Source organism: Neodiprion lecontei, chromosome 7 (genome assembly GCF_021901455.1).
Source record: "Neodiprion lecontei isolate iyNeoLeco1 chromosome 7, iyNeoLeco1.1, whole genome shotgun sequence".
Lineage (NCBI taxonomy): Eukaryota > Metazoa > Arthropoda > Insecta > Hymenoptera > Diprionidae > Neodiprion > Neodiprion lecontei.
In genome coordinates, this window is record NC_060266.1 from 69,405 (window position 1) to 94,072 (window position 24,668).

The 24,668-nt window shown below is 42.3% G+C and overlaps 4 protein-coding genes across 8 annotated transcripts; 3 read left to right on the forward strand and 1 right to left on the reverse strand.

Moving 5' to 3' along the window:
• Nucleotides 1-200: 200 nt before the first annotated feature.
• On the forward strand, nt 201-4,159 carry LOC107223553. Of its 2 annotated transcripts, none has more exons than XM_046745668.1 (3): nt 201-1,348; nt 1,472-2,331; nt 2,492-4,159. In XM_046745668.1, exons 1-3 carry the CDS (start codon nt 1,003-1,005, stop codon nt 2,501-2,503), a joined length of 1,218 nt encoding a protein of 405 aa, XP_046601624.1. In that variant the 5' UTR covers nt 201-1,002; the 3' UTR covers nt 2,504-4,159. The 2 variants fall into 2 exon arrangements, with proteins under 2 accessions (XP_046601624.1, XP_015518744.1); XM_015663258.2 differs by having other exon boundaries at nt 202-1,348; nt 1,472-2,272.
• Nucleotides 2,643-10,613, reverse strand: LOC107223550 (N-terminal kinase-like protein). Its single transcript, XM_015663255.2, has 12 exons — nt 10,242-10,613; nt 9,352-9,498; nt 9,145-9,270; nt 8,575-8,786; nt 7,988-8,081; nt 7,413-7,895; nt 7,019-7,240; nt 6,417-6,669; nt 6,191-6,358; nt 5,737-6,017; nt 5,337-5,448; nt 2,643-5,101 (listed from the first exon to the last, which is right to left on the reverse strand). Exons 1-12 carry the CDS (start codon nt 10,353-10,355, stop codon nt 4,977-4,979), a joined length of 2,337 nt encoding a protein of 778 aa, XP_015518741.1. The 5' UTR covers nt 10,356-10,613; the 3' UTR covers nt 2,643-4,976.
• A 101-nt stretch (nt 10,614-10,714) lies between these two features.
• LOC107223554 (RAB6A-GEF complex partner protein 2) lies at nt 10,715-14,274 on the forward strand. 3 transcript variants are annotated; one of them, XM_046745672.1, is made up of 8 exons: nt 10,715-10,875; nt 10,966-11,014; nt 11,104-11,225; nt 11,953-12,071; nt 12,150-12,257; nt 12,353-12,502; nt 12,576-12,688; nt 12,780-14,274. In XM_046745672.1, the coding sequence occupies exons 3-8, from the start codon at nt 11,104-11,106 to the stop codon at nt 13,305-13,307; spliced, it is 1,140 nt and encodes a 379-aa protein (XP_046601628.1). In that variant the 5' UTR covers nt 10,715-10,875; nt 10,966-11,014; the 3' UTR covers nt 13,308-14,274. The 3 variants fall into 3 exon arrangements, with proteins under 3 accessions (XP_046601628.1, XP_015518745.1, XP_015518746.1); XM_015663259.2 differs by having other exon boundaries at nt 10,966-11,225; XM_015663260.2 differs by lacking the exon at nt 10,966-11,014 and having other exon boundaries at nt 10,725-10,875.
• A 1,030-nt stretch (nt 14,275-15,304) lies between these two features.
• On the forward strand, nt 15,305-24,665 carry LOC107223541 (cephalotocin receptor 1). Of its 2 annotated transcripts, none has more exons than XM_046745666.1 (6): nt 15,305-15,797; nt 15,872-16,079; nt 16,421-16,515; nt 16,769-17,049; nt 17,158-17,316; nt 24,477-24,665. In XM_046745666.1, the coding sequence occupies exons 1-6, from the start codon at nt 15,475-15,477 to the stop codon at nt 24,500-24,502; spliced, it is 1,092 nt and encodes a 363-aa protein (XP_046601622.1). In that variant the 5' UTR covers nt 15,305-15,474; the 3' UTR covers nt 24,503-24,665. The 2 variants fall into 2 exon arrangements, with proteins under 2 accessions (XP_046601622.1, XP_015518727.2); XM_015663241.2 differs by lacking the exon at nt 24,477-24,665 and adding an exon at nt 21,610-21,890.
• The last annotated feature ends 3 nt before the right edge of the window (nt 24,666-24,668 follow it).

Consider the following 24,668-nt stretch of genomic DNA (forward strand, 5'->3'; position numbering starts at 1 on the left):
CGCGCGCGCTCACACAGGTCAGAATCGCGTGTTGTACATGACCGCTGTGCCAGAAGAAAATAAACAGCTATATACCGCGGCGGGTGAACGAGAGAGTACGCACGAACAGGCAAGTGCGGCTGAACGTGAGACGTCGTCGGCGGAAGGCCGGCCGCGAGAGGCGGAGAGCGAGAGATCGGCTGGCGAAGGCGGCCGGGGGGGGGGGGTGGGTTAGACCGAATGATAGACGGCAAGAGACGTGCGTGTGTGCAAGAACGAACGACGAACTAACGAACGAACGAACGAACGAACGAACGAACGAACGAACGAACGAACGAACGAACGAACGACCGAACGAACGAACGTACGAACCAACCAACCAACCAACCAACCAACCAACCAACCAACCAACCAAACAACCAACCAACCAACCAACCAACCAACCAACCAACCAACCAACCAACCAACCAACCTACCGCGAAGATACCTACCAGCGAGCGAACGAGTGAGCGAGCGAGCACTGTGGACGGGCGGGCAGATGCGTGGGTGGACGACTGTTGTCTTGTGGGCTGTTGCTGCAACTCGGTCATTGTTCGACACCGACGGCAAACGAAATCTACCGGCTAACCCTTCGGATACGAAACAGGGCACGGGTACACGACGCTCGATGCCGAACGACGACCGATAGTGTTGACCCTGAATTTACATTGGCAGCTCGGCGGTGGCGGGGTGGGGGCGGGGGGGGGTGGGGGGTTGGATAGACAAGACTGTCAACGATCGGACCGGAGAGATACTCTGGAAATTCAAGAGCTTGTCTCGCACTGTCTTCGTCGAGGACTTACAACCTGTCCAGCGTCTCGGACTAAGTCAATCTTGTTGCCAGACCCAGCGCCGCAAACTCGGCCTGGCCATTGGCGAATCAAAAGTGGAAGGACGACGAACGGACCGAGTGTGGCGACAATTAGCCAGACAGCGCCATGGAAGGCTGAGCGGCAGGATGGTTGGTAGCGGCGGTGAGTCAGGATGCGGGAGGAGCAAGCAGAATGTCACGCTCGGGTCACGGGTCACGTGAGGGGTGTAGCAGAAATGTGCTCGCGCGATTCTGCGACCCTCTACCCAACCCTCACAAAAACAAACGGAAAGAATTCTTGTCCTAAGCAAAATTGCCATGACCAGGTCGGCGTAGATAATCATCTACTTCCAACACCCGGGGGACGCCTCAAGTTCTTTAAGGATGGAAAGTTTATACTGGAATTGTCGCATAGGATGGATGGGGATCGTACCACTTGGTTCCCTGTGCCTAAAAAAACATTTTGGCCCCCGGCCAGCACTACACCCCATAGGCACGAAAGCTCTACGTCTCTCAGTGGTAAGGTTCCTACTGTTTAATCAGAGCAATATCTTTAAACATTTTTACCACTCATGATTCAAAAGTGTGAGAAATTCTGTCCAACCTCTGTTGTCTTTTATAAACATCAATGTTGCTTTTCAGTGTCAGATGACAATTCATCGGTACAATCGAGCCCCTGGCAACGAGATCATTGTTGGAAGCAAGCAGTACCCAGGCGTGGCATATCTTCCCAGCTGAGTTTCTACTATCGTAGATATCCGAAGAACCGATTACCCGTGCACCCACGGCTGTTAGTCAAAAAACGGAGGAATCCCCACAATCCTGTGTCCTTGACTTTGAACACTGATACCAATGCAGTCGTTTCGAAGGTAACCCGTACAATGAATGGTACCTTGCCTGGCAAAACTTTAGCGGTCGTTGTGGATAGGTTGACCCGTCTTTTGGATCCCAATGTTGTATCACCTCGTAAAAGAATATTGCGAGAACTAGAACGAGTTACATTGGGAGATCACGCTTCGAAGCGCCGAGCAGCTGCTCAGGCACCCACCATCGCGGCGCATCCCTCCTCTCCCAAGCAACTGTCGTCTTACAGTATAACCAGCATTTTGGGAGAGGATAAGCCCAGTGCAGAGCCAGGTTTCTTGCGAACCTTACTCAGGCCTGAAGACAAGCAGGTTTTCAAGTATTCCTTGAGCCACACTTACCCCAGATTACGTATGGACAGTTACGTAACACCAGGGGGGGCAACACAGGTTAACCATCCCATGTACGGGATATCCATGCTGCCGCCCGGGCCTTGCCGAGCTCCAGCGTGGATGCCCTATGTGCCACCTGTCCACTACCCGCAGCCTATGCCTCTCTACGCACCATCCCTGACCCGGCCACCATTATCGAACGTTCGTCGCTACAAAGACTACGGGGAAGAACCGCTCTCACCTTCAGGTGCACATTTCTACTCGTTCTACAAAAAGCGGAACACTTTGATATTGTTCTTAACAATCGTACGACCTCTAATACTGTTTCGTTTAGTCTACAGACATAATTGTGCATTTTACCAGTGTGCTCGTAATTGTTTACCTCGGGAATAAAACCAAAAGACTTTCAACAATCGTCGATCAGATGTGTGACACTCAATTTGTAACATGTCTACGTTTGTTTCAGATATGCCCCTGAATCTATCAAAGCACGCAGGTTGAATCTCGGAACATGGTGAGCTGGTGCCTTAAATCCACAAATGGAACTGCATGTATCAACACTGCCTGTGCAACGACAACGTAATTTTTCTAGTTATCTGTGAATTTTTTTGTTTGTATTTTATACTTGCCTGCATGTACTACTCACCTGCGAGGTTTTACCCGATGACTTGCGGTTTGTTTGAAAGTTTCAGAGCATAACCAACTCTTGGGATTGACACAACTATTTCACTTAACTCAAGCACATGAATAAATGAATAACGTTTGCGAAAACTGCAGAAATCGGAATGCAACAGAGCTGTACTTCGCAGTTCCATTAAGACAAGGGCACCTTGCCTGAACTATTCTCCCCAACTTCTGTTCAAAGATGTGCATTCGGTAATTCTGTCGCGCATTAATTGAATGGTAGCAGTTCCAAGTATCGGTACTAAGAAGTTAATTGTCGCGCTACATTCTCACGCCCTGTATTTACTTGTTTCGATACATAGACTTGGTAAATGTACAAATTTGCATAAGGGCGTTCGCTTATGCGCGACAACGCAGTCAATTGCTGGGAAGTAGTTGTCACGTTTTCAAACTTATCTATTGGTCATCCAATTCCAAAACTGCTCTCTCCCACGTATACCAAGTCCAATACTAAAGTAGAAAAACGCTTGTTTAAAAACAGTTTCGGCGTTGTTACAATTTTGTCGTACAATGAAAATGCTGCGGGGAAACTGTTTTAATTGACCATATGTCATCCGCATCTTCCTCTGAGCACTATTTTGTTATTACTATTACCTTTGATCGGCATTGTTATTACTATCATTATCATTCTACTACTACGAATATTACAATTACTAGCTTGTTGTTGTTGTTGTTATTATTATTATTATTATTACTATTACTGCTACTACGACTACTACTATTATTACTGTCGTCTTCGTCGTCGTCATGCAGACGAAACATGTCTCAAAGTATAGGTTTGTGCGCGGTAAATGGTGATAATGACATAAATTTGTGTACAGTACAGATATTACCTATATCTAGAATATTAATATTAGATTTAGAGCGAATTATAGATTTAGTTACTTCAAGGCATTCATTCATCAGCAAATTATATTTATACCTATACTAGTACAGTAACAGAGAATGAAGATTCGGTAGTGACGAGCGTGGAGTGTGCCTTAAACTGTGAAAAAAAAACAACAGAGTCTAAAAAATTGTGCTCCTTCTTCCCTGTCTTCGAAAAACTACGAAACAAGTTTGATACGCTATATCTCACATGCTACATCATAATGCAAATGCATATACAAAATAATTATGTAAATACATATGCGTTATTCGGCGTCAACCACGTAAATTCGTGCATGCATCTTACCTATAAAACATTACTATTTATTTTTACGTATTACGCTGAAAGTGAAAAAGGCAAGCTCGCCCAGGCTCCAATAATTAATTTTAATCTTTATTATTATATCACATGGAATTTCGTAGCGATGAGAAAATATACGTATGTGTGTGTACGCGCGCACACGTGCATGCACACACACACACACACATAGGTATATAGACATACATTACAATTTAGTTGTAAGAGTACAAGCTGCGAGCAATTGTATAGAAAGACTAATTTCATAAATATTAATATTTCGTATACTATGATCTCCAAGTTTTTGGCAATCACCTGTCTGGTCGATTAATTCAAGTTGCTCATATCCAATATGTCCGATATGGCACACAGAATCTATGCAATCCATGTATGGATATTTTACGCAAAAACACTATCGCTGTATCCTGACATTGACATTTTTTATGGTATCGTGGAACAGATTATACATTCAAGCTATTTCCATATATGCATGTACATATTGTAGATGCATTGCGAATCACAAATCTACCCGGCAGACGTTTGTTTGCAGAGATCGGCACGCTGTTCAGTAATTTCATGGATTCGGCCAATAATCGAATGGTGTTTGTGATTAGTAAAAGAATCGGATGAACGGAGCATTTTCTTCTAGTACACTCAAATTCATTATAGTCTGTCCTAAAAATTGCAAGTTACTTTCCGATCTTTCTCAAGTTTCCACAACAATAACCATGGCTTTACACACACACACACGGACGGACGGACGTACACTTATGAGCTTCGGTTTGGACATCTATTTGCGACGTGGGAAGTAAGGGTATGAGAAAAAAGCCAGCACACCGTATCTAAAAATTTTTGTTACATCAATACCTCTGTCTTGACAAGTATAAAACTGTTTGGTTAACCATTCTAGATCATGTAATGACATTTTTCATAGTAATAACAGTAATAGCGACAGTTGCAGCAAGAATAGATGAAACAATATGATTAATAATTATCATTATTAATAATCTTATTAATGTGTAATGGTACGTTATTTGTAACTTCGTAATGATCATGATGACACTGCGATTGTTCCCAATTTTTCGGCATTGAGTCAGTGATACTAAATTTTTTTAGGCGCGCTATTTCCTTGGATTCTGGCTGCTCTTTTAGCTTCCATCTGACGCTGACGTGCTAATTTTCGTTCCTCCCGTTTCTTTTTTGCCTCTTCGAGTTTAGCATTACTTGCTGCAAAAATTTCATTTACATCCATGTTATACGTACACACAGAGTAAATGAATAATACAGATTTGATACGACATGCGAGTCGCGCGCAATCTCCGGATCTCCCGTGTTCCCGATGAGTTATACTCATTGTCAAATAACATTGTCCGTCGATGGCAATTAGACATATAATACACAAAGTAAAGATATTGGAAATGATTGGCGATTTGGTGATTGTTGAAATTGTTAAATATCTCACCAGACTGTTCAAACGACGGGAATTCTTCAATCGGCTGAAATTCAGAGTCATCCCAGCCTTCTTGTCGGCTTCCATCGTATCCGCCCTTGTCATCTGCTTGACTTTCCTCCTCCTGTAAAACATATGCTACAGTGGCCCTCATCTCGATTTGCCTTGCGATTCCACCGGGAAGAGATCGTAAATAATTGAAGTTTATAAGATACATAAGGTCATAAAAAATTCGAGGACAGGAACCTGCGTTAGGTGATACTGCACACAGGAGGTAGACACTGTTAGTACAGCATTTATCGTAGCTGCTTGTGTTTTTCGTTGGTACTTACAATCTGAACGACCGTTGTTGACCAGATAGCAAGTAAATCATATCACACGCACTCTTAAGAAATACTCATCAACTACTGACCGGTTCTTCCTCAAGGTTCTCCCACTGAGGGTCATGAACTTTCGATGCAACCGCAGAAGATTGAGTCTTAGCCATAGATGCTGCAACATTCGGTGTGGTTACAGACTGCTGTTCCATGTCACCCCAGTTGTCTGCCTCCCAGCAATCCCATTCACAGTCCGAATTTGTATTTCCAGTACTCTGGGGATCTTGATCCTGATCATGATCCAACGAAGTCATGCTTGTCGCGCTACTGGTCGTCGTCGTCGTACTCGCACTGCTCTGGGAACTGCTGGCCTGCTCTGTGCCAATCATTTAAGAATAAAGATCATTATTTCCCCTTGGCATTCCTATTTTGTAAGCGTGCCCCCATAAAGCTCAATCCGTATTTGTTATAAATATAACACGTATGAATATCGCTCCCTTGTCATAATAAGCTTTAAGTTAGGCAAACGCGTAATGTAATGGGACAAACCAAGCGAGGCTGGTTTGCTAAGCAAAATTCTTGATGCTTGCGTGTTGGATGACTTTGGTGTGTCAGATTGACTGCGATAGAACTTAGCTGTAACAGCGGTAACGGCCCACCCTGCCCACGTAGCTGCAGCATTGCTCAAACTTGGTGTGGCCGTATTGACGTCCGCTTCTGAAACAGTTTCGCCGGTTTATACATCTCAGGCTTGTTTGCCGGTGTCAATGTTTACCCATAGATTCGCGAAGTCCGGGATCCTCGGAGACTCGTTCGAGCTTAGAAAGAAATCCCCGAATTGTACGAAAAGCATTTTCTCTTACACCTTTGTCCACATCGGTAGCAAGCGGACAGAGAGCCGGGAGTATTCGGTTCGCAACTTCTTGTAGAAGGAAATATTGTTGCGTCGCAGCTAATGCCAATATACTTGCGCTGCGCGCAGGAGCAAATGAATCCCTGGTACCTCTGACAAAAGCACCGATGAGTACCTTGAAACAGTGGCAAAGATGTAACAATGATAAAATATGACAAGCAACAAACAGGGTCCGTCATTCCTTACTGCTCGTAGGGGATCCAAAAGCACGGAAATAACTGATATTACCTCAAGTTTGTATCGAAATGGCTTTGTGAGATACCAGAGTAGGCACGAAGTCAGTACGAACGAAAATCCCGTAATATGGCTTTTAAGGAAAACCAAGGGGATTTACTCACGCTTACATATTCCATACGAGTTGTAAAGAATGAGCGTCCGTAGTATACAAGTAATTAGTGTATCCAAATGTTTATAAGAATTTAGGAAATCTGCAACTACTTGTTGACCTCATTTCCAGGACGTACTTTTTGTCTGATTTGAGGGTGCAGATGTTGAGCAATTTTGCCAAGGCATACAGTGGTGTTTGTTCGTATTCCACCTTGGTCGTCTTTTGATTGAAGTCTGGCAAAATGTCTGAGTGTTTCTACGTTAAGGTTGTTATAATCTAGCTTGGAAGCGAGATGAACTACCGACTTGATAGTATGTTCTCTGACAGCAGGGTTTGTATCTAAAAAGCCACGAGCAACCTGTAAATTGAACAATTCTGTTACACGAATATCAATCTCCCCTAAAGATTTAAGAGTGTCGTGTTGTAATTGGGAATACAAAAGTCACTCTATGGGCCGAACAACAACTCTCTTAAATCTGTCATCGTATCATAGACGTTCAGTCGCTGCTGTATATACATTCAATAAAAACCTGTGGGAAAATCGCCTCATTGACCGTGGAAGGTTGAAGATGGTTTACGAATCGCTCTAGATGCTGCAAGAGTCGCAAACGTGTCGCTCTGTCGTTTGATGCAAATAATTTCACGACACAGGGCACAACGCGACGCTGATACTCAGGATCGGGTAATTTACGGCCGAGTTGCAGTAGCGGTGGTAGAACCGCACTTCCAGCGTCTCCAAAATCAAATGCCGCCAGAAGTTGGGGTAAGATTTTATACCTTCCAACTCCATCGGGAAAACTTTCCAGCTTTGAGGCTAGTTGTGTGAAGAATCTACTTTTCTCACCCTTCTCTTTCATCTGGATTTCTTCCAAGAATAAGAGGGCGTCGACCAAGTCATTCTTAAAATATCCTCCGTTGCTTCTACACCTTGCTATCACATCGGCTGGATTGGGTCGTACGTCTGCATTGTGACTGGAGAGCTCTCGATACACAGCCAATAGTTGTTTGGGTATCTTAAAGAATTTAAATTAAAATCTAGATAGCAAAACATAGGTACAGTCTTGGATGTAATCTCATCAAAGCGGTACCTTGCGTTGATTTGTACCTGATTCGTTTTGGTCTTCAGATCAGCAGACCTGTTGAGCGGGCCATTGAATGCCTCCCATATGAGGCAGCCAAGTCCCCACGCGTCAATCGTGCTGCCATTTCAAGGATGTGATTTTAATGAGGTATTGAACAAACGTACTTGATATATTCAGGAAGCAGCACTAGAATCGTATCGTAAATATGATTGATCGGTGATTTATAAGGTGCTAGTGTACGGCATTTTCTTACTAGCATCTGCGTTCAATACCAAAGTGTACAGAAACGTGCGGAATAACTTGAAATATCCTGTACATCAGGTATACCTAAATAGTCATATCACACAATAGTCAAAAAATTTGGAAAATCGAACAAAGCTAATGAGAATCCCACAATATTGCATTGTAATTAAAATAAACACAATGTCATGTGCAAACTGGACCCTAGCTATACTGTAGTCCTTGTCCTGGTGGTGTCCCAAGTGATGGAAATTGTTATCTATCACCTACCGCCATCATCGGTACAATTTGCTTTGGTAAATACAGTAATTTGTTATATCGGTATTTCAATGTCTACCATAAAGACCGCATAACAAATAAGTTTCTATACCATTTTGATTGAGGTTTGTAGGTTTCTGTAGCTTCAGGAGGTTGGTAGACGCGCAGGGCCGCGGGCAAGGGAGTATAGTTTACCGTTACCCCTGTCGTGTACTCCACTCCCCCCAGCTTCCATTCGCCACTTTCCACATTTACGAAAACCGACCAGAGATTGATGTTGTTGTGTCTAAGATTGCCGTCGTTATTCAGAAAACTGAGAGCACGCTATTCAAACACAAATAAAATCATTATAGCCCCACGCTCTTCTTTTTGCCATACTTGGATCTTTTGATCAAGACACGTGAAACGTGAAAAAGTCTGGATCAACAACTCGTTTCGGCATGGCCTCGATGCTGGGACGTTACAATTTTTGTACTGCTATATCTTTCACTCCGTTAGTTACCAGTGATTCATTATTCTCAACAGACATAAGTTACAGTACTCTTTTTATAGATAAAATGTTAACAAGCACTTTGTATAAGCCTCATTATTATTTCAACAGTAGCTCAGGATATTCTACGCTCAATGCCCGATGACGGAAAGAGGTATAGACAATATAAAATCTCAAATTTCTTCAACTTACAGTGATTTGAAAAATCCCCCACGAAAGGTACAAGTCGCGCTGCTGCCCCTCGGGCAGATTGTTTCCATGCAGTCGCAACTGCAGTGGTTCGACTCTCTCTGTTGCCAGGTATATAGTCTTCTCTGTCTGTAAGAATACGGAGAAATTCAAGTAATCTGTGACAATGGATCAAGGATGACGTAGTGCCGTCTTGGCTTGATACCATACCTCAAGGTTATCGAGGTAGGTCAATATGCTAGGATGCCTGAGAGTCTTTAACCTTTTTACAGCTGCTCTGGCGGTTTCCAGATCTGCATCACCTCCATTTTTTGCCTGAATGACAAAAACAGAAACATCTTCGCCGACATTGGTTCCCTGTAAGAAGATGCATTGAATCACAACAAGAAATGCTACTGTGTTTGCATATGTCTACACATATACGAACTTCGCATATGCAGAGTCTGAGGGATATGAATTATCCTATTAAAAATCCTGATACATTTCGAGAAGATCCAACGGTTAGAAGCAACTACTTATATTACAACGCACTTGATCTTCTTGTTCGATATTGGAATAAGCTACCTGTAAGCACTCGCTCCTCAGACAATCTCGAATAGTTTAAACGAAAAAAGTAAGTTTAGTCTATAGTTATCATAAAAATCCATCAGTCTTCACCTCCCATTACATTTTTGTTCTTTCTATATGCATGTTATTGTACATTTATTGGCCGGTCTACCTATCCTGTTTTTGTTTTTGTTTTTGAATTCATATGTAAAAGGACATCGTATCCGTAAAATATATAAATAAATAATTAAAAGTAAATAACTCAAAAGGACCCAATCTATGTCAGACAAAGAACTACCACGGGCTGCCCGTGCTAAGCAAGACAGTGAAATAGCTAGCAGCATTGACGCTTCGAGAACACAAGCCGCAAGCTTTGTTACATGCAAGCACTGGGGTACATCGCCGGTTTCCTTTTGCACGCTGTCAGCCTAATTCCGACTTTATCCAACATAGTTCTGTACATAGTTCTGGACAGAGATCTGGTGCGGGATGATCTCGTGGTATTCGTCTGAAGTGCTGAAGGAACGTGGTTAGGTTATGTTAAATGAGGTTACCTTCCTCTTTGCTCTGTGAAGTGTCCACAAGCTCTTCCCCTCGAAACCGAAGACTGGCTCTCCAATCTCGTAAGGAAAATCTTTGGTAGGATCACGGGAGAAAAATGACCACATTCTTCGCTGTTACACAGCGCCCGTTATACCGTGGTGTTCGGCTTATAATACGTGTACGTGTACGCCGTTTTTATCCACTTTTTTTACTAAACTTCATAAAAACTGGTTTATTCATTTTGTTATCGTCACTATTTTGTCAGCCCTCTTGTCTCCAGCTTTTTGGTACCTACTGACGTGTGCGGATTGGTTGTAAAGTATTAAGTTTATGAGCTGGCATACATGTTGTGTGTACATACATATATCGGTGGCTCGCATAGGAGCGCACATACGTCATTTTTTTTAACACGAAGCGATCATGAAGCGATTCATCGATGTGCTCATCGGTAGGATCCAACGGAATTAACCAATGTCGGCCAGTTTCCAAGCTTTCCAAGGCAGCCGACATTGCCGCGTGTCTTGTCCTTAGACCGTCTCGTCGACTGGTCGATCTGTGCTGCTAACTGTCAGAAGATACATTCAAGAGGAATTTCGTTGCAGAAAAATTGCAAAGAGAAAACAGCTCTCGTCGCGGGGGCTTTATGTAAGGCTATTGTATGAATTGACATACATACGTGCTTCTTCTCATCTGAAGCATGATCTAAATTCTTCGACTTTCTCCATTTTCCTTCAGTATTGTACATCACGCATCAAGTCACATACACGTTATACATGTGTTATGCGTACGTTAACTAAACGGAACAATAATACACTCAGCTATATACAATCAACGCCTGTACGTCACTGATCGTTTCGTCTCAACTTGTTAAAGATGATCGATATCACGGCTAAATTAGTTAGAGGACCTGCATATTTTTCCGGCGAATTGATCGAGTGCTGTATCACCTTCGGCAACCCGACAAATCCTAATCATCAGATATCCCAAAGCCACAGGTTTGTACAGTGTGTTCGTAGAAGTCTGGGCATACCCCCAAAAACGCAGAACCCCCCAAAAATAGTATATCATGCAACTAGTGGGCAAGGCACGATACTGTGAGTGAGTGTGAAGTTCGGATATCATACTCACTCAAGGCTCTTCTTGCCCACGAGTTGAACGTAATATTTTTCCCAGTGAAAATGTAAAATTAGGCGATTGGCGGCCAATAAAACTGTATGACTAGGCTGTCGGTCGCATGTTGAAAATGAGCAAGGGACGTGATATCCCAATAAATTGACTGTTTTGGTAAAAAATTACAAGATACACGACGATTCCGCGACGGTGGGGTACAGGAGGCGAAGCCCGCCGATCGAGATGAAAATGTAGATTCAAAGAGAGAAGAAAAGAGAATCTTTTAAAAATTGAATGTTAATACAATCTCAAACTAGATTGAACTAAATGCACAAGCAAAAAGTTCAGTTTACTAGGACGCGAAAACATCACCTCAACTGAGGGAACTGACAGCGTGAATATAGACAAAGCACGCCACCGATGCGGAGCCTATATTTTGCTCTACGAGTGGACAAAAACGATATTTTTCCTCCAGTGGAATAATAGTTCGCCAATTGTCAACGCGCGCGTCATTAGTTGTGTAATAGCGTGTTTTTTTTATTTTCAGCATCCGGCCAAAATCGCCTATTTTTACATTTGAGTTGCGAAAACATCTTTTCCTTCTGCTTCCAGTGATGTGTTTGAAAGTCTGGCATGGGCAAGCGCACAGGTACACTGCCAATGTTCTACAAACGGTAAGGCGGTGCTGTCAGAGAGATTAAATTCTATCCAGTCGGCAGCTATAAATGCAGGTACTTCAAACAAGTAAACGAGTATGACAAACTGGATGAACTGGCCCGAAAACAGTCTCATTTGATATCGTCTTTTAGATACTACGTTCGCTCCTTGGCAGCAGGACAATGGACACGTTGTTTTGAATACAAAACCAAAGATATTGTTCTGTGATCTCAGACTGTCGCCAGGTGAAAGCGAGACTTGTATGTAATGTGTAATTCTCAATTCTCGCTTGGTATTCAATTGGTGGGGCTGTGTTTAGAAATGAGATAATTCAGTTACGGTCGTATATTTCTAGATGTATACCGGGAGAGAATACCGAGTGATGCACCCCCCTCGTACAGAGGCCAGGCAGTCAAATATTCTTATAAAATTACAATCGGCACACAGCGGGTGAATTCTGCCATAAAATTACTACGAGTTCCGTTTAGAGTCCTTTCGTTGAGCGGTAAGTTATATTCGGGTGGGATAATCCAGCTTTCAAATGTAACAATTGAATGCATCTTTCATAAAAATTCCAGAACTACCTGATATTGCGCCGTGTAACGACAGCGTCGATCTCAGTCCCAATAACCCATTTATGGAAACACGGCAAAGAGACACACCGCTAGATGTTGCTATGCAAACTTTACAGGTAGCTTGTGAGTTGTTACTATTTAGGATTCATATCTGGTCTTTTGTTATCTGAACCTTGATTGATTCGTGTGACGTGTTATGCTTTTCAGAATATCACTGCGCGTCGCAGTCCCAATTTCTATAATGTAACAAACAGTCGCGGCCGCGTCGTTAGATTTTGCTTGTTCAAGAATTCCTACAAACTTGGTGAGGACATAGTAGGAACTTTTGACTTTTCAAGAGCCACCGTGTCCTGTGCCCAGGTTTCTGTGGCTCTACAATCCGAAGAACATGTTGCTGAAGGTTACAGACGCGCACGAACCTCGCCCGCGCTCGTTAGCTACAACAAACATCACGAGGTCTGCTTGGGATTGAAATACTCACAGCTGGTGTTACCCATTCCCCTTCACGTCACCCCTGATTTCACCACAGACTTGGTCACGCTCAAGTGGAGGCTACACTTTGAATTTGTTACCACTGCTATGCCTGTCGACATGCCCAACGAGAAGGCTAACGACTGGCGAGGTCCCTCAAGCCTTGACATCGAAACCATGATATGGGACTTGCCTCTGCGACTACACCCTACTACTACACCTCCCAATGCGGCTCAACAAACGAAATATCATATCGTTATATAAATAGTGTAGGAGTGAATCATCGTTTGTACCGTTTCTCGTCAATTTGTATATTTTGTTAATCAAACTGTACTTCATAACTATTATTATGCGCCGAAAATATGAATTGCATACTATGAATATCTTCAATTATTCCAAAGTCCGACGGCCTACTATGCTTTTTTATTGGGTCACATTATCACCAATTTCGGGTTCGTTCAATGGCCTGTGGAGGCGCGATGTGACATTATAGAAGCGTAAAGAGTGCAATGGATTCAAATAGTGGGCTTCTCGGTTGAAAAAGGGTCGCGCATGTTGAACAGTGGTGTATCAGAAAAAAATAGCTCCCTTAAACTTTTGAGAAACTGATAAATTTCGTTGTATTTTTGCAGCTGTTAATGAGTTCCTGAGAGTTCAATCAGTTGGCAAAAGCTCCTGCAAATCGATTCTGAGACTAAGTAGTTTTTTCATTCAAAAACTAAGAAGGTAAATCCGTTTCCCATTTTGGAAAACGCTGGAATCGAATTGTGCATTTGCCTTTTCGACACTTACTTTCTTGACGCGAAACGATTGCGTGACACATTCACACTCTCTCTCACACACACACACACACACACAGAGTCACAATTCAATTTTTCGATACACAGTTGATAGCTAGATATACAGTCCGACATTTTGATCTACACGTAATTCAGGAAACAACAATCATTTTGCAGCTCACGCAATTTTACATTTGCAATTACAACCATCAGGTTGATAGTAGGCTATAGTGCTGATCCGAATAGGTGGAATCAGATTAGGTGACAAGTGTCGAATATTAGGAAAACATGTATTTAGGCATTTCATAACTTGACAGTTGAAATTTTCGCGTACAGCCTGCAAGGTGTGGGGGTTATTTTAATGATTTCGTTATCAATTAATTTTGCACACCGTTTGGTATATATATATATGTATTATAATATTTTTGGTACATTAAATTCTATTTCATTTTTTCCGTTGTAGTGGTGTGTTGGAACCCCCCGCCCGGCCATCTAATTTTAGTAAACACCCGCCTTGAGTCGTTCGTCACCTGTAGGTTTCAGATGTACTTCGGTCTTCGATGACTCGTGGCACCAAAAACCAAGTCGTACAACGGACCCGCACGGGTTACAGGTTCTTAAAAATTTATTACCCAGTGCTGAACCGACGAGTGCATATAATTGACTCGCCTAAGCACGGTACAACAGAATAGCCTGCGTTAATAAACAATGGACTGATTTCTCATCCGAGTATATCGTAATAATACGTATTCAATTTCAAATGAACGATGGTTCGCAAAAACTTGGTCAAATTTGACGCATACATGTGACAATTGTAGTTTGAGCTAGGCAAATCTTTTGCAGACGTAACGAACGAACACATTCAATTTTTGAATTTATATCTATCGCGCCGTAGTGTCGACAACGTGTTTTTGATGAAAATGAATGTATAAGTATAACTTGCGACGGTATCTTTTTCGGTGGTATACCGATCAGATAACGTTATTCTTCTGATGCGTCGAAATTATATACACATACACATAGTATGTTCATGCGAACTTCCGGATCATATTAATGATGTAACTATATATAGTTGACAATGTTTCGTTTCACTTTGCGTCAATAACGAATTATGTGACAAACTCAATGGCAGCTGAATACCGAAATATGGCGAACACGCGGTTTTACTCGCACGGATCATACTTGCACAGGGTGCGAGAAAAAGTATTCGCGCGATGTATAATTGACTTTAGGGGTCAAGCTGGACGTATGGTGGAAAAGAAAATTAGCAATGCTGATGCGGATAAACAATGGAATTTTTTTCTGAAAACAAAGAAGTTCACAATATATATTTTTGAACGATCTAACAACTGAATAACTAATCTCGCGTTATATACGTATATATCGACTACGTTGTACCCGAGAGCACAACTAACGCGATCAACTCACCTAATGTGCGGGCGGGCGCGCGCGTGCGTGTGTGTGTGTGTGTGTGTGTGTGAGTGTGTGTGTAAAAGGAATAAGAAACGTAAATCGTCCGTCACGAAGAATCATTATTCATTTTATTGTCGTCAGCGTTATTATAAATTATATACCTATAGAGCTGATCGCGAAAAGTAAGCCGCGTACAAGCAATTCGGTCAGTATAGGCTTCAACGCTGACGGGTTTAATAATGGTTAATTTTACGGGTGAAAACTCCGGTATTATCGAATTAACGACGGCTGGCTTGAATGGGACAACTGAAAATACTAACAAGAAGGATGATCCGCGAGACGAATATTTGGCAAGTTGGGAAATCGCGACACTGGCGGCGATGTTCCTTGCGGCTCTGGCTGGAAATTCTTTGGTGCTGCTCGCCATTTATCTCAGGGGATACGATGCTCCCAAGAAGAACCTTACAAGAATGCACCTCTTTATTCTACATCTTAGCGTAGCAGACCTCTTGACGGCAATTCTAAACGTATTCCCACAGCTCGCCTGGGAGATTACCTTCAGGTATAACAATATAAATTACACGGCCTCGATAATTCACACAACGGGTTTCTATCTTACAAGGCGGATCGTTACAGGTTTCAAGGTGGGCCGATTCTTTGCAAATTAGTCAAGTTCGGTCAACCGCTTGGCCCTTACTCGAGCTCGTACATTTTGACGGCAACGGCACTGGACAGATATAAAGCAGTTTGCCATCCGCTCGCCTATTCCAGCTTTACGTCCAGGAGGTCGAAAATTACGGTTTGCCTCGCATGGTCTTTGTCCTTGGCCTTCTGCATACCGCAGGTATAACGTGCATCAGTGATATAATTCGAGAAACATCGCAACAAAATCATTCACATTTGAATCCTTTCTGTCAAGTGCAAGCATAATTAATTAACGGTAGCACGCTCATGTTTAGATAATACCTTTGCGCGTGTGTATACCTGTAATAGCTGTCGTCACACGGTATACCTTTCTCCAACCCGTTGCATCTGGTTCAACTTGGTTCCAATGAACTGAAGGGGAAAGGGAAAAAAACAAAAAATAAATAAACAAAGAGATCCAAATTACTTTTCTATAAACGAGAATAATATGTGACGAAACAATGTCGTGAAACTTTCCCGTTAATTACTATCATTCGGCAGTTGATTGTGTTTTCGTACCAAGAGGTCTCGCCGGATATTTGGGACTGCTGGGCTACCTTTAACCCACCGTCCGGTGAACGAGCATACGTAACATGGTAGGTTTTCAATAATCTCCCGCTTATTATACTTGCGATACACAAGCATTATAATATCATAGGTACGGTATATAGAAGTCACACACCAGTGCGACTTCATAGTTCTATTTTGCCTGGAACTATGAGTAACTGAATTAGACGGGCACGTATAGAGGGGGGAGGGGGCAAAGTAAATTAGATTGAAAGGGATAATCGCAAGGTGATCCAAACTTGTATGTGATCTATGTATAGAACGATTCCGTTGCCGGTGCAGGTACAGCATATCAATATTTATACTGCCGCTACTGGTCCTCGTCTATACCTACGCTTCCATATGCTTTGCGGTATGGAATAATACCGGAATCATCGGAGAGGCACGCGATACGAACGGTGGTCCGCTTCGCCAGCGGGCAATCATCTCCCGTGCAAAAATCAACTCGATCAAACAAATGATTGCCGTCATTAGCTTCTACGCTGTTTCCAGCAGTCCGTTCATCGCGTCTTTGCTTTGGGTAACTTGGGATCGGAATGCCCCAACATCACCCTACTTTGACGGTACGTTGTACAGTAAGCTCTGATTTCATTGGTTCAATAAATTATACCTGTAATACCAAAAAGTTCTGCGTATACGGGCAAGCGTGTGATCAACCAATTTTATTGCAGGTGCTGCATTTGCCATCCTCACTCTGATGAGTAGCTTGAACAGCTGCGTCAATCCGTGGATATATCTTGCGTTGAATCGCGAACTCTGGCGGGCCTTGATCGACCGCGTTTGCCTCTCAAGAAGTAATCGGGACGAAACTCGGAAGAATTGTCGTAAATGCAAGTACACATACATTACATCTATGACACGAACGCACGCACGCGCACGCACACACACGTAGGTATTCACTTGTATTATATCTACAATAATTATGACTACAGTACGTGCTGTATAACGAACGTATACCTTACGAGACGCAAGCAAACGAATTGCATGCATCGACTAACGAATAATATTTCCAACACGTGCGGTATAAAAACAATCGTTGCTAGGGAAAAAATTTGCTCGAAGACTTGGGGGCATTCGGCACCTTGTTCGGAGCTCCGCTCTCCCGCTGCGGTTTGTCAGAAACAAAAAACCAAGTAGGTATAATTCGAATATATCCTCGGACACTCGCCGAACTCAAAATGTACAAGGACGCTGGTATACTCATAGGCATGATCTTTCTTTTATAATTATAACTTTGTCGCAAAGAAAACCACAGAAGTCTGTACGTGACCCCTCATAGTGTGTACAAATTCAACCTAAACGCTGTTATTAACAATTCGTTTTTCGTTGTTTCCGTTTCCATGAGAAACAGGCATTTACACATGATACACATGTTCTTCCGGCGTACGTATGAAAATTATACACGTATGTATTTTACGTTATTCGAACAGCGAACGAGACTGTACCATGCGGCAGTACCGCATTAATTGTCGATGAGTGAGACGACGATCGGATCGTTATACGTATCAAGAATGTCTCGTTACGCGAACTCGATCCTTCGCCGTCCTAATTCTGTGAACAAGGATGGATGTATGCAACTAACGTGAACAAATTTCAATGCGATAATAGGTTTTCGCATTATTGTGCCAACATTTACAGAAGCATGATATTTCGGTATCATGTACAATGTACATACGTCGCGTACTAAGAGAACTGTAACCGTACGCGTTACCTATTGCTGTTGTTAGGTATTATCGGTAAATTATGTGCGCACGTAGAAATAATTAACATATGATACACGTCTTTAAAGTAACGATATACATATATTTATAAATATCACCGAATCACAAATTTCCGTTCTTACGGTTGTCTCGCGTCCCTGCCCCTGCGAGCCGGCACTCACCATTGTTCATGGACTAATCTTGGAATAGTAATTAGCGAACATACGTGTTTCAACCACCGGATCTCTTTCGCATCGCGCATAGATATACTACGCGTATTGTACCGTATTGTGTGTGGAAATTTCATTATTATACCTAATAATTATACTTCTTACCGTAAATCGTGACGGTTATGAAAAGGCGTAATAGGTACGATGTAACGTAATGCTTGTTACGATAAGCGGTCGTAGCGATTGTCTATACCTTTGATGCACGCGCGTAGAGTACATACCGATGTCATGCATTCCGTAACACTGACGGATAATACCCGGTACCTACCATAACTTTAAACGCGACCTCCGCGGATAAGTAGCTAGTTGTAAGAGATAATTGCAATAATATACAATAATCTAACTATACATATCATTGAAGTTAATTTAATTCACGCCATGTCTGTACATATAAGTTATACCAAGGTAGCAACGTTTGTTTAACAGAAAAGGATGTTTGTCTCTCTCTGAAAATATATTACGATGATTTACATTTCTTAATTGTGCGTTTCTCTGAATCCCCTCACGAGTCTTATTTTGTCGAAAGAATCCGAATACGTGGCGGGCGCACCTTTCAACGCTAATAATTGCACTGCAATTTCGTTGTTATACCCAAGTCGATGCGTCCGGATGTACAGCTGATATACATACCTGTGTGCATTATACACGCTGGCTACATCCCCTGAGATATTGTAGCTTATGGGTGTGAGCTAGGAGGGATCGTTATAGTTTGATAGTGGGTGGGTGGCGGTGGAGCCGGGTGAAAGTCGTGGTGATGATAAAACTCGGCGTAGGTGGGCGGAGCCACCGTTTCCCAACCTCTCGGTGATTGATCCTGGTGCATCTGGTGATGGTGCAGCCCTCCGTAGAAATACCTTGTCGGTACGCCGGCCGCGTTATACGACGTCGGTTCAAGGAGGCTCTGGAGATGTCTGATGTACGTTATCGCGTGTCTGAGCGACTCTATTTTTGATAACTTTTTTCCAGGAGGCTTGCAGACGGGAAGTTTCGACCTCAATAGTTCGAAGGCACGATTCATGTCACGCATTCTCGTCCGTTCCCTGTCGCACGCCGATTTCTTGTAATCTGAAAAATAGCAACCTGTAGGCACGGAACTTGCATTACATCGCAAAATGATGAACTATAGGTATTACAGGTATTCAAGACTCTTTCAAAGGGATCCCGCGAGACTATTTGTATTGTAGATGCACCGGTGTCACGATTAACATACACAGACGTTCACGAAACGTTATTTCATCAGTGCAATGACTCATCTGTAAACTTGTGCACATAAATTCTGTGAGAGTTCATAATTTTTTGCGGATGATTGTACCTTTACCTGATTTTTTTTTGTTTCAAACGACTCAACTAATTGAGACTAGAAGAGTTCAAAATCATACGACAGATTCTCCAAATCCGTCGTCTACAACGTACTCGGAGGGTGAAAAGGTCAGACTTCGGTTGTAGACCCAAATTTTACTCGGTACTTATAAATTGTCTGCAATAAGTTTTTCTTGTGAAAGAGATGCGACATCTAGCGGATGATTTGGGTTTAAAATTGTAATTAGTTTTCATGGAAAATTGTAGATTTTCATAATTTATCGTAGAAATTTGTACTTTGCTACGAAAAAATACCACGATTTTTCACGATTATCTACAATCTTTTACGCATCTTTACGATTTGCTACTATTTTCTTCGATTTTCTACGATCTGCAATTTTTCGTAGTTTGACGTAGAAACTATTTTCGCCAGGGAAATTTGCAGAGACTGCCAGACAATTGCGTAAAAAATTACAAGAATTCAGAGAAAATAGGAAAAAATAATTTAGGAGAAGCGCAAGATTGTATAATTTAGTGCAGACAAGTTCGAAAAATATTCCGTCGAATTTTGAAGTAGAATCATTATGATATATCTTGCATATTCACCAAATTCTCTGAACTTCTCTCCACTTCTATGAATCTCTCTGTAAATCTCTGATGATGTGTGCGGAGTATTTCAGAGAAATATTTTCGTCAGGGTATATTTTATTCTTATTTATCGTTACTTCCGCACCTGCGCTACAGTTGTTTCAGCCAGTAAATATTAGTCCCTGACCAATGAGTGAACTTGAAATCTAGCGAAAGTGTGGAAATATCGGAAGGTGAGATTGTAAAATCTCGACCCCCTTTACGTATCGCGCAACTCTGCTCATCTCCTCTGTATATCGCTGCCATTATAGAACGCGTAAAATAAGATTATAGCAGAAGCGGCTCATGCGTTTAGGTACATACATACATACATACGTGAATAGAGGTATGTACGGTGGTAGGATGAAAGTTTATTATGAAATTATTCGTTGAAATGAAAATCCAAGTAGCCGCCCCCCTCCCCCCACTAACCCTTTTCGCTCTGGGAGGGCTCTCTGTGTACCGGCCTGATGTGAGCTTGATGGAGTTGTTCCAAATGCGGATAGGGACCAACAATTTCCGGTCGTGGGACACGAATCATAATCACTTTTCCGTCATTCTCACCCTCACCCTCACCGCCATTGCCGTCGCCGCCGTCGCCATCACCTTCGCCCAGACAGCCTCGGTGCAGATCAAAACAGGTCGTAGCCTGATGCTGCCACCGTTTCCTTAGCGGTTGACGACGCGCAAGTGGCTGCACCGAACCACACGCCGCCTCTGCGATCAGATGTTAATTTTACGGACATAATCACGATTTTTCCAACAAGGACCATCGTGGAACAACTACGCTTCCAATATAAGGCATAATTTAATGAAGTTCGATCTGGATGCTTTTGAATAGAACAAACAACCCCAATCAGCTTGAATAAATGGTTGGGACGAGTCAATATATGTATAAGCTCACAAAATTCGCCCACTTATTCAGGCTGTTATAATAATACCCGTATATCTGTAACACATCCCCCATATTGGTGGAGACCGAACGTGATAAATGAAATTATGCTTGACGCCCTGATTGTTCGCGAGTGCGGTGGAGCCGCTGTAAGAAATCCTTACAATGCTTACAGCCAGGTATAGGATATACGCATACCCATTATTGATACATGTGTCAGGGAGAGAAGTTGGTAATTCTATTGCTAATTGTAGCTGCTCTACCTGAGTTTGTACCTTGCGTTCACTGCCGTTGCGAGATGGCCCCCGCCGTAAATATAATTAGCAATCCGTATCATTGACTCCTACCGTTATGCATTTATATTATGATCCATAGCTGGTGAACACGTACCTGTGTCGACGATCACAGACGTAGGTGCAATGGGTTCCTCGACAGTTGTTGCGGGTCGTCGATGTTGTTGCTGTCGATGCTGCTGCTGCTGCTGCTGCTGCTGTTGCTTCTTATTCTCATCCAAGTCCAGGAGAACCGGAGATTTCAAACTACTCTCATCTGTAGTTTCGTCTGTCGTCTGTTACCAGATATTATCAAATTGTATCGTTACGCCAATGATTAGACAGAACATCGGTCTTACTGTGTTGTTGACGCTTTAACTTTGACAAACGATTTCTTAATTTATTTTGAAATTGAACGTCTTCTTACATTATAATTAATAACTTGCGAGAAAATATTTCCCGAGGCATTAATCAACTGATATGCACCAACTGCACACGTCCCGGTTTGACGTAAATTATTGCCCCCCCCCCCTGCACACGCACACACGCGCAAGTGATTTTTGTAGACAAAATTCTCGACGCTGAGAATTTAGTCGAAGAAGGAATTATACCTCAGCAGCTCTTGCTGTCATTTCTAGGAACCGGTGTGGAGTCGGAATGAAATTACAAGTCTGTCTCACAGCGATCATTTCGATCTTACGGCCGGTTTCGAATCCGCCTAACGAACAACGTAATGAACAATGTTTTCCTCGATAATGCAAACAAAAAATTGTTGGAAGTTATTTCACGCCAAACGTTTTTACCGAAGCAGCAAGTTCTTTTCTTTCATACATTTGATAAATACTTTGTCATACTCGCAAATTTAGTCAGCGAAAATCATTTGTAGATACCTATGTACATGCGTTGCAGGAATGAACGGGGATGGTTGACTCTAAGTTTAATGAAAGCACGAGTACACATATCAACTCTTCCGCGTCTACCACATACTTTACACTTGCGATATCGTTTGATATCGCAAAATCCAACGACGCTGGCGAAATTTATCAACCAGTACGACACTCAACCGAAATGTCCTGCTCTGCGACGTTTTCTTGCCATTTGTCATATTGAAAACGTACATACCAAGTTTTATTCAAGCAAATATGTGTCAGCACCCGTTCAAATCCGACGCCGAAATAATGCGTCGCGGAGTGCCGGTACTTCACTTTTGGAACGTTTCGGCAATTCGACGACGAAGAAACAACTTTTAAATTACAAAGCAGACTGAGTCCTAACTGTACGTAACATACATATGCACATTATAGCACGATAACTCAGTTTTTAGGAATAGGTCGCTTCAACAGAAATCAATGATATGTATTCTGGTCTCGCAAACATATGCTATGATGATTCAAAGTATGAAAATTGAAGAGAAAACGTCCGCGGCAGCACAGCCGTATATTTTTACACTAGTCGGCGCGCTCCAATGATCCGCATTCGTTAATAATTATGTGGATATAATTAATAACAGGTGGGACGAGGAAGGTAAATCGTGCAAACGATTAATGAAAATAATCATTGAGTTTGTATACCTCTATTCTTGACGTATCCGTACAGTCGTCGCTAACTTCCATATTCTATTCCGTCGCCTCAAGAACGAGTGAGTGAACCCAATAACCAAAAACGAGTCTTCCTGCACCCACGTTGGTATTGTCGTATAACAGGTATGTGCGTATACCTAGTATTAATGAATCCACACACAAGCCTCTGGTACGAAAAATGATAGTGTAACAAAATTGATCCTGTCTCGTATCACGCGAAACGAGAGATCAAGTGACCCCCGAGAGATTTTTCTGTATTATATTTTTTAATATTTATAATTTCTCGGCTATACCGAGAAAATGCAGCATCGCTGGCAACAATTGAACAAGTACGTACACGTACAATACAGGTGCCCGTAGAGCCGAGCGCAATCGTCGTGTGTCTTCCCTGATCGGTACATCAAAATTATTAATTAATATTACAACTGTATAGGTATACGATGTTAAGGGACCTTCTGGGTTGGAGTTGTCACGGCCGACTAACAGGACTATAATATACGATATTATCAACTCGGTCTTCTCTTCTCCTCGTTGTTCTCGTATACACAGTCAGAAGAATGTAGATGCGACAGTTGTTATTTAATGTTAATTTCATCCGTTTATTAAGTATTCAGGTGTTCCAACAGAGGTGCTCATCGTTGTGTCAATAGAAATTAGTACCATTATACCGATATTATTCTTATAATAATATACACACCCCATCCACACGTGTATCCGTAAATATGTGTATCTATGCGCCCGCGCATACGTGTAAGAGGTGATCTGCTGTGTTGGAAGGGGGATTACATATTGTATAGATACCCATACCTACATTTCACCATTGAATAACCCGAGGGAGTGGCAATTTAAAAGAGTGCAGCAGCTTAGGAAGCGTCGAATTAGGAACGGCCGAGGTCGGGAAGACGTTTTGAAAGCACCCTAATCCTCCCCTACCATGCCCGCCACTCCGCCGATCCCGTTCACCGGTATGAGAAATATGTTTCTATAATGTGAATACACGGTTAAATGCACGTATTTCCTATCCAACCTCTATAATTGTACTTGCGGGCATTGATACAAATTAGAAAGTGTAATACCAGTTCGGGGAATGCTATAATAATAAACGTCGAGAATATTGCAGGTGGGTGTTCAAGAAAAAAAAAAAAAAAAGAAATATCACCCAACTCGCGACGAACTTTATCTTTTAGCGTCAGATAAGAATGATACAGATATTTCAGTTTAGCTATAGGTTCTGCAAATGCATACGTCATGCTCAAATAGTTGCAAAAATTACGTGGGCCATGAGTTGGGTTTCTGAAAGTTATATACGGAGATAAAAAATATGTTGTATCGTGATTGTTGTAGGTCTCAGACGTCAAATAGTACTGCAAATTGCAAATAATTATTTCAGGTATCGCCAGCACGAGAAGTCCTTAGGGAAAAAGTACCTACAACAATGATGTCATCACGAGCGTAACGCACTGGATATATTTAGAATCGGTAGCCATTCAAAGTTGCCGTAGATGTCCAAACAAACCGCCGATCGGGTTACCGGGATTTAAAGAAGTTTTAAACGCACGATGTAAGAATTGATATTGCGTTG

Coding starts and splice junctions, on each gene's coding strand:
- LOC107223553 (XM_046745668.1), top strand. CDS start 1,003: ATGCGGGAGGAGCAAGCAGAATGTCACGCTCGGGTCACGGGTCACGTG. Junction 1,349..1,471: donor AAGCTCTACGTCTCTCAGTG/GTAAGGTTCCTA, acceptor GTTGCTTTTCAG/TGTCAGATGACAATTCATCG.
- LOC107223550 (XM_015663255.2), bottom strand. CDS start 10,355: ATGTGGTCATTTTTCTCCCGTGATCCTACCAAAGATTTTCCTTACGAG. Junction 9,271..9,351: donor CCTACCTCGATAACCTTGAG/GTATGGTATCAA, acceptor GTATTCTTACAG/ACAGAGAAGACTATATACCT. Junction 7,896..7,987: donor TGAAGACCAAAACGAATCAG/GTACAAATCAAC, acceptor AAATTCTTTAAG/ATACCCAAACAACTATTGGC.
- LOC107223554 (XM_015663259.2), top strand. CDS start 11,104: ATGATCGATATCACGGCTAAATTAGTTAGAGGACCTGCATATTTTTCC. Junction 12,072..12,149: donor GTCGGCAGCTATAAATGCAG/GTACTTCAAACA, acceptor ATCGTCTTTTAG/ATACTACGTTCGCTCCTTGG. Junction 12,503..12,575: donor TAGAGTCCTTTCGTTGAGCG/GTAAGTTATATT, acceptor TAAAAATTCCAG/AACTACCTGATATTGCGCCG.
- LOC107223541 (XM_015663241.2), top strand. CDS start 15,475: ATGGTTAATTTTACGGGTGAAAACTCCGGTATTATCGAATTAACGACG. Junction 16,080..16,420: donor TGGCCTTCTGCATACCGCAG/GTATAACGTGCA, acceptor ATCATTCGGCAG/TTGATTGTGTTTTCGTACCA. Junction 17,050..17,157: donor AACATCACCCTACTTTGACG/GTACGTTGTACA, acceptor ATTTTATTGCAG/GTGCTGCATTTGCCATCCTC.